Raw genomic sequence first — 12,839 nt, forward strand, 5'->3', positions numbered from 1 at the left:
GAAGGAAGTAGAGGACGGGGAAGACCGAGAAAGACTTGGCTAAAGATGGTGGAAAAAGAAATGCGGGCGAGGGGGTTAACAAGGAGAGATGCAGAAAATAGGGCAAAATGGAGAAGATCGTCATGGGGACCGCAAGGCTAACCCCCGCTCTAGCAGGGAAAATGGCCTTTAAAATGCATGTTGTGTTGTTTGTTGGCTTCTTTAGAACATTAGGCCTGGCCAACTGGTTCCTGAAAAAGAGTTAGCCAAACTTCGCCCTTAACCAGAAGGTGGTCATCAAAGTAATACGGTAGTTTGTCTTAGTTAAAAGGCACTCAATTTCAAAGACCACCCACTTTTGAAATGCCATTCAATCTATGGACAGGGGAATTGTATCTATGGGGGTTCGGTGTGAGGGTTGTGTTTACCATGAACAAGACACTAGACGTGACAGACATAAATGGCACAGCAATAATAATTAAAAAAAAGATAGATCCAGTGAAACGTCAGGCATATGTCAGTGGAAAAGCATGAACATCATACAATAATTCACTAAGTATCTGTTGGTGTGTTTGTGTTCGACTTTGCACTCCTGAACCTCCGGCCAGGATGAGTTAAAAACTGGTGGTTTCAACCAAGGGGGGTTTTAGGTGATAAAATAAATTATTTCCCAGGGGTTCAATTTGGGGGAAAGACCCAAATCCTCTCTCTGTAAATATGTATGGCATGGCATATTACAAGTCGTCATTAAAAAAAAACAGTTCTGGGGGAATTGACCCGTCCATAACGGGTTCTTCACCAGTGATTAAAAATAAAAGGTACTGTATAGATCAGAAAAAAACTAATATTCATCTTCACATTTGAAAATCACAGTTTTCCAAACCTTAACTTGAGGCTAGACACGTGGTATGGAATAGTGCTGGCTAATATTCTTTCTCTTCACTTGTCGAGATGTCTGGGTCACATCACTGTGAGTTCTCATGGTCTTCTCAGCCCAAAAATGCATTGTTGAGGTCGGTGAGGTTGATTGTACTGTCCTTGATGGATTTTCTGTGTCTGACAATGGGTGATCCAAGCACAATTCATCCGAATCAGCAGAGGTGGCCTCCATGTTGGCACCATCAACAGGAATCAGGAAAGCCTTGGAAAACACACCTGTACTCCAGGTAGGAATGGTCCATGTTGTGCCTGCTGTGATAGGAGGGATGGGATGCAAAGCAAGGTAAGTGCCTCAGCTGTACAAGCAATTGCCCGACGTCAGGATCAAAGCATACCAACCTTTATGTTCAGCCATAGACTGTTATTTTAAAGTTGTAATGTATGAGGCAAGTCAAAAATATTTAACATTTCCATAAAGTCTCATAGCCTGGTGTTGGCTTAGCGGTTAGGGTGCCGGCTTGGGATCCTAGGATCCTGGGTTCGAATCCCGGTCGATCGCTGAATTAACGCCAGGGGGGTTGACTCAGCCTGTCATCCTTCCAAGGTCGGCAAATTGAGTACCAGCTTGCTGGGATGAATGATCACGGTGTGTACCCCGATTTAGAATAGGTGCACCGTATCCCTGCGCATCGTGAGAGCGTGACCAAGGGTTGGCGTCAGGAAGGGCATCCGGCCATAAAAACATTGCCTCAAACAGGGAACCATGATTGTCATGGGGCCCGCAAGGCTAGCCCCCGCTCTAGCGGGGGAAAATGGCCTTAAAAACGATCATTCATTCATTTACATAAAGTCTCAGGTCAAATCATGGCCCATTTCAATGGCATCAAGAAACATTCCTACCGTTAGGCAAGTATGTGATGCTGGCTGCAAACTACATTGAACTGTCGAGTTTTACTTGATCTACTCGATTCATTCCACTATGGCTGAGGGTAAAACATTGTAATCCCCTATTGGACAGTGAACATCAGTGATGTCAATCGTGGGGCCCGCAAGTACCTTCAAGTACCTTTTTAAGGCGCAGTACGAGTACCTTTTTACTACGAGTAGTAAAAACGAGTTTACGAGTACGAGGCCGCGAGTACGAGTACCTTTTTACTACGAGTAGTAAAAACGAGTTTACGAGTACGAGGCCGCGAGTACGAGTACCTTTTTACTACGAGTAGTAAAAACGAGTTTACGAGTACGAGGCCGCGAGTACGAGTACCGTTTTACTACGAGTAGTAAAAACGAGTTTACGAGTACGAGGCCGCGAGTACGAGTACCTTTTTACTACGAGTAGTAAAAACGAGTTTACAAGGACGAGGCCGCGAGTACGAGTACCTTTTTAAGGCACAGTACCTTAAAAAAAAAGATTAAAGTATTTTACTTAAAGATATGAGATATCAGATGATTTTAAAAAAAAAATTGAGCAAAGATCCTGTACTCAAACGGGAGGAGCTTGCACACAACAGACGTACATCGTTTAGTTCGAATTAGTAAGTGTCTGTATACTTTCACGTGAATTACAAGGAGGTTAGCGGACAATGGACAAATCAAGGTTTATGGGATTTGAACTTGTGATCCCAGCAATACGAGCTAAGGATTCAGTTGGGAATGAGCCCAACGAATGGTGCACGCTATGAGACGAGTCATCCCAATGGAAGTGAGCTTCAAAGATAAACATTATTTTACTACAAAGAAAAAGTGTAACAGTGGCACATCCTACGAAATAAAACTTTCATCTCTTTGTATCAAAACCAAGCATCAAGTTGTTATTCATATAAAACATTAAGATATAGACACACTGGCGAGACTCTGTGGCATAAGACATTCCAGCAATGTCAGATCCACAGGATACATTTGGAGGGGGGTTGGGTGAAATGACGCAATGACCTGGAATATTCTGAGGACCGAGTGCTAAGAGTCACACCCCTGTGGTATGGTTGTGACTTTTGATTGGCTAGGTTGGCAGGTTGACTCGATCTGGATGTTTTTAGACAAAAACAGCTCGGAGCGTGGACTCAGACGTAAACTCATGGAGACCAAAGCCAACAAGTTTGGTCATTAACCAGGTTCAACCACCCAAAACTAGGACTGTGCACGGAGGCAAATGGGATGACAATTTGGGTTGAATACAATCTCCATGGGCAGCGTTTCCACCGTGTCACCTGTCAAGAAACTGCCCACTGGCATATTGTGTGCCATTGCCAGGAATGAGAACACCACTAATGCTTTGCTGGAGAAATCACACACACCCGTGTCTTGGCCCTCACTTATACAAGCACAGTCGAAACATGCTGGGTAAACACCTCGCTGACCACCAGTTTCATCATAATGGATAAGAGTCAGAATGTCATTCTTAGCAATGTTTGTATGTCAGTCTTTTATGTGTAAATGCCCATAATTCTCTGCACAGATTCAGTTATGCAAATATTTTATTTCTTATTTTAATGGGGCCATAATCCCTCATTGTGGGGTCCACTAGACAAGGTATTTGGCCCAAGTCTGATGAATCTGCTGACTAGGCCCGACATTCGACCAATCAAGTAAAATAGTTGGTTTAGGAAACGATCATGGAGATAATAAAGATGGTCAATGGTCAGAGTGGTCAGTCAGACTTGGGATTGACAAGAGATGGTGGTGCACTGCTTGCTTGAAGCCATGGAGTGAAGTGAGACAAAAACAACACTATTTTGGAGTGAAGGATTCATAATTTGTGCACACCAATGTAACAAAAGCATGCACTATTTACAAAAGCTAAACTTAAGTTTCACCATTGAAGGAATAATGAGAATTGTGATTTAAATGTATGTGCAGTCATTCATTTATTTGGTGATTTTATTTTGAAAATGTGATAGCTCCATTCTTTCTTCCATCACATTGATGGCACAAGTTTGAACTCACGTAAAGTAACTTTCTGGTCACAATGGCAACGGCTATAATCTTTGGCTAATCCATGTGATTGGATCACATGTCTTTTGGACCATCGTGGCTATGCCCATCATTCCTTTGGGAAAGCCAATTTTACATCTGGTACAGTGCCAAGACCCAAACTCGCAACAGAATGTCTGCACTGATCCTTCTCTCATTTATTTGTTCCATAAATGTGTGTGCATGTGTGTTTAATTGTGTTGAATAGCAGCATCACATTTTGTTGTTAAGACAAAACTTAAGAGGATGTTTTACAGGTGTAGCAAAATACCCCCTTTTTTTTTTTTTACGATCGATATTGATATTTTACTGTTGATACCACTGAATTCAACAAAACAGTAAGAAAGCAAGAACATAACTAGAAAGCATCTGAAAATGCAAAGCCCGTCCGCGTCTGTTTGCATTCAGACAAGTCATCGTCTTCTTCTGTATGCTCAAAATAACGAAAACAGTTTTTTGATTTTTTTAATACAAAATGAAAATTGATGATTTCATGCAGCCTTTACCTTTTGACCGACAAAAAACAAAAACAAACAAAAAACAATCGATTCCTACCTCTTGATTAATTAACCAATTCAGTGACCCGAGTTGCAAACTCTTTAAATTGCAGGTCAATCGAGTGAAAATTGGTGATTTACACAACCTTGACCTTTTAAAAAATAATTTAAAAAATTAATAAACAGTCGGCTTGTAGCTTTTGATTGGTGAACCAATTCAATAACCCAATATGCAAATTCCTAAAATTTCAGGTCAATCAGATGAAAATTGATGATTTTATGTGACACTGATCTTTGACCTTTTGACCAAATTATTAACTTGCCTTCTCCATATTTGCATAATAAAGCTTTGTTGAAAATTTGATGACAAAACTCAAATGGTAACTTTAAATTTCAGGTCAATCGGATGAAAATTGATGATTTAGGTGACGCTGACCTTTAACCTTTTGACAAAATTATGAATTTGCCTTCTCCATATTATCAGAAAACTTTGGTGAAAATTTGATGACAATAGCTCAAATGGAAAAAAAAAACAACTAACACACACACACACACACACGAATATAAAAAGACATACTCGGTGATTCAGTAGCTTTATCTTCTTTCTCATGATTGCTTCCATCTTGGGCGCATATAGTGTCAGGCTCTATGTCTTTAATAGGCCAGACATCTTCGCTCTCATCAACATCATTGGAAAGTTCAGCTACAGGTGTTGCCAACAAGCTCTCACGCTCAGAATCCTCTCTCCGCCTGAGATAGAAAATTCCATGGGTGCAGTTGTAAAACTCCATAATATAACAGAAGATAAACAAGTCATTCAAAGGTAATATTCTATAATATAACCTTTCAAATGAACAAACCTTTTCAGAGAATTAGACATGACAAAAGACTCAAGGGATAAATAAAAATATAATAAATACTGCATACAAAATGGTAGAATACCTTGCTTTTCGTCATATTTCAGATTGGAAAAATCCCATAACAGTCCAAACTCCAATCAGCAAGGAAAAGACCGACAAATAGAAAAATAAAATTTACAAACCTGATAACTTATTACAGAAAAGATGGATACCTGCAGATTAGCAAAAATCTGGTTCATCTGAAAATTCCAAAAAAGTTTCCATCCTTTCAAATATTGTGAAACCCCGACATTTGTGGATTCAGGTTTTGATGGGTTATGACGTGGGGTGTGGGGTTGCTTAGTTCCTTGCATAATTATTTTATCATATACTTTTGATCGGGAACCACAAGTGATTATTGAATTATACATATTGTTTAGTTTTAAAGTCTTGTGATTCCTTTAGTCTGCACACGATTAAAGTGCAATATATGGTGTAAATCTTGTGTCAATCAGTATGCTGGTTCATGGTACAGAAACTCAAAATGAACTTTTATTTTGGATCTAAAATAAAATAACAATTCGAACACAAGGACTGTGATGCCAGGACATTTAAGATTATGCAATTTAAACTCAACGTCTATCTTCGTAAGATAATACAGAATAAGATATCTTCCTCAAGCTTACATTCCGAGCAGTTAAAACTGCAAATATTTCCGGGATCAAGCAAGGTCGAAGCAAAACAAATGGATCGTTTTTGATAAAGTAATGACACTCGCGGCAAAAGTGTGAGCTTGTGGCGGACACGAAAGCACTGACGTGGTGACATCACCCCGCACACCAAGTGGGGATGGGCCACGCCAGGGAGAGAGGCGTGGCCTCACGATATACACGGGGCGCGCAGCCCTGAGCAGCTTTGTGCTGCAGTTTGAGTACTTTCAATAAAGACTCTTTTATGAACCACGTTGTCCGCTTGCTCCTTGCGTAAGCATTAGCGCGCGCAGCATCGCGCTTTATATGGTGACCTCGACGTTGGATCTGCCGTAGCGATCCTTCCGAACACGACGCCATTGCAATGGCAAACGACAAGGCAATGGCGATTAAACTTCCCGAATTTTGGGAGGCCCAGGCCGAAGTCTGGTTCGTTCAAGCCGAAGCCCAATTTCAGCTTCGGCGCCTCACCGGCGACGACACGCACTACTGCCACGTCGTCGCCTCCCTCGGGCCCGGCACGGCCGCTCGAGTTGTGTCCGTCCTTCGCCACCCACCGGACGGCCACAAGTACGAAGCACTCAAGCGGCTACTCCTAGCCACGTTCGGCCTCACGGACGACGCACGGGCCGACCGCCTCCTGGATCTCCCCGAGCTCGGCGACACGCGCCCGTCGGTCCGAATGGACCATATGCTGTCACTGTTGGGCGACGAAGCCCCCGGTTCTCTATTCCGGGCGCTTTTCCGTCGCCAACTTCCAGCGCAGGTTCGCCTCGCGTTGGCCGGGACCGGGCTAACGCAACCCCGAGCATTGGCAGCCGAGGCGGACAGGTACTTCGCGGCTTCGGATACGCGGGCGAGAGTCGGTGCAGCCGTCACGGACCTCGAGGCTGATGCTGCTGATGCTGCTGATGATGCTGATCCGCAGCATCAGCTTACACAGCATACGCAGCATGCTGATACGCCCCTCGTGACCGCCGCCACGCCCCGCCCACCGCCGCGGCGAAAACCGCCACCGCGGGGAAAACCGCCAACTCCACCGGCCTGGCGGAGCCAGCCACACTCCTCCAGCTCCACCACCTGGTGCTGGTTCCACGCCAAGTTTGGCCACGAGGCTCGGCAATGTCATCCGCCATGCTCCTTCAACAGGTCGGGAAACGCCCGGGCCGGCGCTCAATAGTGGCGATGAGCGCCGGCCGTTCGAGCAGCCTGCTGTTCACAACGGACACCTTATCCGGGCGCCGTTACCTGTGCGACACGGGAGCGCAGATGAGTGTCGTTCCCGCCGGTACGTCAGACAAGCACGCCGCGGGCGGGGGCCCCGCGCTGCTTGCCGCGAACGGGACGCCCATCCGTACGTACGGAAAATGCTGCCTCTCTCTGCGGTTCGGAGGGCAGGTTTTCCGATGGACGTTCGTCACCGCCGACGTGCCCGTGGCACTGCTTGGCGCGGACTTCCTGTGCGCTAATGGGCTCCTGGTCGACGTAAAGCACAGACGTCTTGTCCAGGCCGAGACATTCAGCTCGCTCGCCTGTGCGCTGCCCAGCTTGTCGAGCAGCTCAACGAGCGGCTTGCCAAGCGGCTTGCCGAACGGTTCGGTTCCGGCCACGTTGATCTGTACGCTTCCGGCAGCGGACGCATTCACCCGCCTCCTCGCCGGCTTCCCGGCCCTCACGCGGCCCACCTTCTCGGCGGGGGCCGTCAAGCACGGGGTGGCCCATCACATCCCCACCGTCGGGCCACCGGTCTACGCCCGGGCACACCGCCTCGAGCCGACGAAGCTGGCGGTGGCAAAAGCGGCGTTCGCTACCCTGGAGCGACTCGGCATCGTTCGGCGCTCAGAAAGCGCTTGGGCGTCGCCGCTGCACATCGTGCCGAAGCCCGGCGGGGGATGGCGACCGTGCGGGGACTATCGCCGTCTCAATGACGCCACCACTCCCGACCGCTACCCCGTCCCCCACATTCAGGACTTTTCCGCCCGTTTGGCGGGCATGTCCTTCTTCTCGAAGGTGGACCTCATACGCGGCTACCATCAGGTCCCCGTCAGGCCGGAGGACGTCCCGAAGACGGCGGTCATCACGCCATTCGGACTCTTCGAGTTCCTGCGGATGCCCTTCGGTCTGAAGAATGCGGCTCAGGCGTTCTAGCGACTGATGGACAGCGTCCTGCGCGACTTGGATTTTGTCTACGTCTACCTGGACGGTATCCTCGTCGCCAGCGCGTCCCGCGAAGAGCACCTACGCCACCTCCGCATGCTCTTCGAACGCCTGGGCCAGCATGGCCTGATTGTGAACCCCGCAAAGTGCCGGTTCGGCGCCGCCGTAATCGATTTTCTGGGGCACCGTGTCACCAGGCATGGAGCCGTCCCCCTGCCGGCCAAGGTGGAGGCGGTGAAGGGGTTTCCGCGCCCCCGCACGATCAGAGGGCTGCAGGAGTTCCTGGGCATGGTGAACTTTTACCATCGGTTCCTGCCAGCGGTTGCCAAGCTCCACGCACCCATTGCTCGTGCACCGCGCCCACCGCGTAGTCCGAGGCGTCGGTGGTGAGGGCGATCGGTACATCGGGTGCCGGGTGCGCGAGCATGGTGGCGTTAGCCAAGGCGAGCTTCGCGCCCGTGAACGCCGTGTCCATCTGCTCGGTCCAGGTAACGTCGCCTTTGCCCGGCTTACCTCGGAGAGCTTCGTGCAGGGGGCGCAGGAGCTGGGCGATCCCTTCAGTCTTCGGTCCCGTATCGCCCAGCTCCTGCGCCCCCTGCACGAAGCTCTCCGAGGTAAGCCGGGCAAAGGCGACGTTACCTGGACCGAGCAGATGGACACGGCGTTCACGGGCGCGAAGCTCGCCTTGGCTAACGCCACCATGCTCGCGCACCCGGCGCCCGATGTACCGATCGCCCTCACCACCGACGCCTCGGACTACGCGGTGGGCGCGGTGCACGAGCAATGGGTGTGTGGAGCTTGGCAACCGCTGGCGTTCTTTAGCCGGCAGCTTCGCCCGCCCGAACGCCGTTACAGTACCTTCGACCGCGAGTTGCTCGGGCTTCACTTGGCGGTCAGGCACTTCCGCCATCTGCTCGAGGGCCGTGCGTTCAGCGTTCACGGCCTTCGTCGACCACAAGCCGCTGATCTTCGCGATGGGCAAGGTCACCGAGCCGTGGTCGGCCCGGCAGCAGCGTCACCTCTAGGCCGTGTCCGAGTACACGACGGACATCCGGCACGTCGCGGGGAAGGACAACCCGGTGGCGGATTGCCTTTCCCGGGCCGTCACCCACGCAGTCCACCTCGGCATCGACTATGCCCGGATGGCAGCGGACCAGGCCGCTGACCCTGACGTCCAGGCCTTGCGGACCGCCGTCACGGGCCTCCGCGTCACCGAGGTGCCGTTCGACGGCGCGGGCGCGGCCCTCTTGTGCGACGTCTCCCTCGGGCATCCTCGCCCCATCGTGCCCGCGGGCTGGCAGCGCCAGGTGTTTGACGCCATCCACGGCCTGTCCCACCCGGGCGCGAGGGCCTCCCAAAGGTTGATCGCCGACAAGTTCGTCTGGCATGGCCTACGGAAGGCCGTCCGCGGCTGGGCTAGGACGTGCCTCGCATGCCAGCGCGCCAAGGTGCACCGGCACACCCAGGCCCCGTTGGCCCCGTTCATGGTGCCGGAACGCCGGTTTGACCATGTCCACGTGGACCTGGTGGGACCTCTGCCCCCCTCGCGGGGTTTCACCCACGTCCTCACCATGGTGGACCGCACCACCCGGTGGCCGGAGGCCGTGCCCTTGGCGTCGACGACGACGGCGGATGTCGCGCAGGCTTTCATCGCCAGCTGGGTCGCCCGGTTCGGCGCCCCCTCAGACACCTCGTCTGACCGCGGCCCCCAGTTCACCTCGGAGCTCTGGGGGGCGGTCGCGCAGGGGCTCGGGGTCCGGCTGCACCGAACCACGGCCTACCACCCCCAGGCTAACGGCCTGTGTGAGCGATTTCACCGCTCATTGAAGGCCGCGCTCCGCGCCACCCTCCGTGACGGCGGCTGGGTCGACAGGCTCCCCTGGGTCCTGCTGGGCCTCCGGACGGCGCCCAAGGAGGACCTGCGTGCATCCGCGGCGGAGTTGGTCTTCGGGCAACCACTGCGGGTGCCGGCCGAGTTCCTCCCTGACTCCACGGCACCATGGTCCGCGGCACAGCAGCGCTCCGCTCTGCAAGAGACCGCCCAGAGGTTCGCCCCGGTGCCAACGGCATGCCACGGGCACCCACCGACGCACGTCGCCCCGGAGCTTCGCACGGCAGAGTACGTCTTCGTCCGCCACGATGCCCACCGGACACCACTGCGGCCCCCGTACGACGGGCCTTTCCGCGTGCTGGAGACCGGGGCGAAGCACTTCACCCTGGACATCGGTGGTACTGCTGACCGCGTTTCTGTAGACTGCCTCAAGCGGGCCCACCTCGACGTGGACCATCCACCGCCAGTGGCCCGACCCCCACGTCGGGGCCGCCCCCCTGTGGGCGGACCCCCGGCACCGCCCAGCCCCGCCGCCCCCCGGTCCTGCAGCCGGAGGCATCCCAGATGGCATCCCTGCATCCCAGACGCCGCCAGTCGCCAGGGGGCGCTTCGGCCGGGTCATCCGTTTGCCCCGCAAACTGACCCTTCAGGTGCGCGGGGATTCTGGGGGAGCGCGTGTGGCGGACACGAAAGCACTGACGTGGTGACATCACCCCGCACACCAAGTGGGGATGGGCCACGCCAGGGAGAGAGGCGTGGCCTCACGATATACACGGGGCGCGCAGCCCTGAGCAGCTTAGTGCTGCAGTTTGAGTACTTTCAATAAACTCTTTTATGAACCGCGTTGTCCGCTTGCTCCTTGCGTAAGCATTAGCGTGCGCAGCATCGCGCTTTAAGCTAACCTTTTGGAATTGTTCAGTGTTTTTTAAATTATATTTGTAAGCATTATTAATGAAACTAATTATTTGCAATGGTGTTATTAAACTTTCAAAGTTTCCCTTATTTATCACAAACCTCCGTGAACCTATCCACCTTTCTCCCATTGAAACATTGCCCGACATTCGCAGATTTGCGGTAGTTTTCAGGAGCTAATGTCAGGGTTCTAAAGTGATAAACAAGAATGACCACGCTGTGATCACAACCTGTGACAAAATCCGGTAATAGGCCGATTGGGAAACACGCATTTAAAGCACTCTTAAAAGATGAATAGCACGATTGCGAAACACACATTTAATGTGCCATTAAATCGGGAACCACGAGTGATGATTCAACTTCAGGTAGTAGGTTGTAGACAGCAACTGCCCAGGGTACTACCGTCCTGACTTAGGAGCGTTAAAGTGATGCCCAGAACCACCTTACAGTCTTCCGTGTCAGGATTGCTGATCTTACTTTCTGTCTCACTCAAATTATCGCTACCGGGCTAGCTTTAATATATTTTTCTTGCAAACAAACACCATACACTTTTCTTCTCTTTTACTGAAGGCCTGGCCTCGACGAGGGCTATACAGTCTGTGCCTGGAGCCTCCAACATAAAAATAACAATAATAATAATAATAAACTCGACACCTCTTATCCATGTCACCCTCCCCAAGGTTATATCAGAACGATCTGATTCGTGGCATGGGCACAGATTGCCTAATCACAATATGGAGCCGTTTAAAAATTACGTAACGCTATTTTTTTTAGTAACTTGTGAAACGTGAAGCTCAATTACACAATGTAACGCATAATTACCAAGCGTTCTAACGTACTGTGCATTCTGACGTACTGTGCATTCTGACGTACTGTGCATTCTGACGTACCGTGCATTCTGACGGGCCTGATTATACCTTACTATTATTCAACATATGATTATATTTTTCAGGGTCCCTCTTCGTGAATAACACTAGACCCAAACAAATCCAATGGAAATCTGACACCAAATCCAGGCAGTATGTAATCAGCAGAGGCCTGTGGGCCTAATGTTTGGCCCATCGGAAAACCAAGATGGTGGTCATATCATTTTGTCTCTGTGCTATGGTGGGTGGAGTCAAGCAACAGATGTGGGTGTGGTCTGCTGTCCCACCAATGGGTGCACATTTTTGATTGACCATTTCCGACCGACCATTGACATTTCAAAAATTGACCTCCAACAAGAATCATAACGATGGGAAATTCTAGTATACCTGCGACATGTCATCGGTAAAATATTGTTATGTCGGTGAGGTAGGGGCATATATAGATCCAGTTAGATCTGCATAGGTAGGTGATCCGATGTCTCGAAGAAGAAGAACCATCCCGATGTAAGTAAGTCAGGGACCTGTCTAGCCCGGTTTGTCGGATTAAGAGTATACCTGTGATCATACCAGGATGATCGGGTGATAAATAGTTGCAGAGATTATGCTAATTCCCGCGTGTGTGAAACCTGTGATCATCCCGGTGTCCCGTATGGCAACGCAATCATATACATGAGCTAGGCCCATTAGCACATACACACTAATTAACTTCCCTCTCATAATAAAACCTGACTGGACGAACAGACCGGAAGCGGCAGCGCACAACGCCGGCATGATGAGCAAACCGCACAGGCAGGCCGGGAGCCACGCCCAGGAGAACTCGTGATTGGCCAGGGGAGGGGCAAGCAACAACCAGGGCACCGATTGGAGAGGAAGGAAGATGAAGGACATGCGACACTGATTGGCCACCGACCGATGACACTAACACCAAAGGCGTGAGACGCACGGCCAATCAGTGAGGAGGGCGCAAAAGAACGACAAGAAGCAACACGCTGATTGAAGGAGAAGCGCCGGCGACGTGTGAGGGCACGAAAGACCACCAAGAAATTGATGCACTGGTTGGAGGGGAAGAGAGCCAACGTCAGACGACGAGCGACAAAACGACTCACAAGCCGGCATTTCCTTCTTCTCGTTGTTGGATTCTTCCTGCCCGGACCTCTCTCTCTCTCTCTCTTCCCTTCTTGCCTTTTCGTTCCCGTGTG

At 50.7% G+C, this 12,839-nt stretch overlaps 1 protein-coding gene across 1 annotated transcript in view; it reads right to left on the reverse strand.

Moving 5' to 3' along the window:
• Positions 1-756: 756 nt before the first annotated feature.
• The window catches only part of CCNF (cyclin F), a 91,248-nt gene continuing 79,165 nt past the window's right edge, over positions 757-12,839 (reverse strand). The window contains exons 16-17 of the mRNA XM_078771142.1: positions 4,903-5,075; positions 757-1,170 (exon numbers count right to left, since the gene is read on the reverse strand). Coding sequence (XP_078627268.1) covers positions 875-1,170; positions 4,903-5,075 — 469 coding nt within the window. The 3' untranslated portion in view covers positions 757-874. The remainder of the gene's footprint in view (positions 1,171-4,902; positions 5,076-12,839) is intronic.

The sequence above is a fragment of the Myxine glutinosa genome, chromosome 1, assembly GCF_964187855.1.
Source record: "Myxine glutinosa chromosome 1, kmMyxGlut1.1, whole genome shotgun sequence".
Taxonomy (NCBI): Eukaryota; Metazoa; Chordata; class Myxini; order Myxiniformes; family Myxinidae; genus Myxine; species Myxine glutinosa.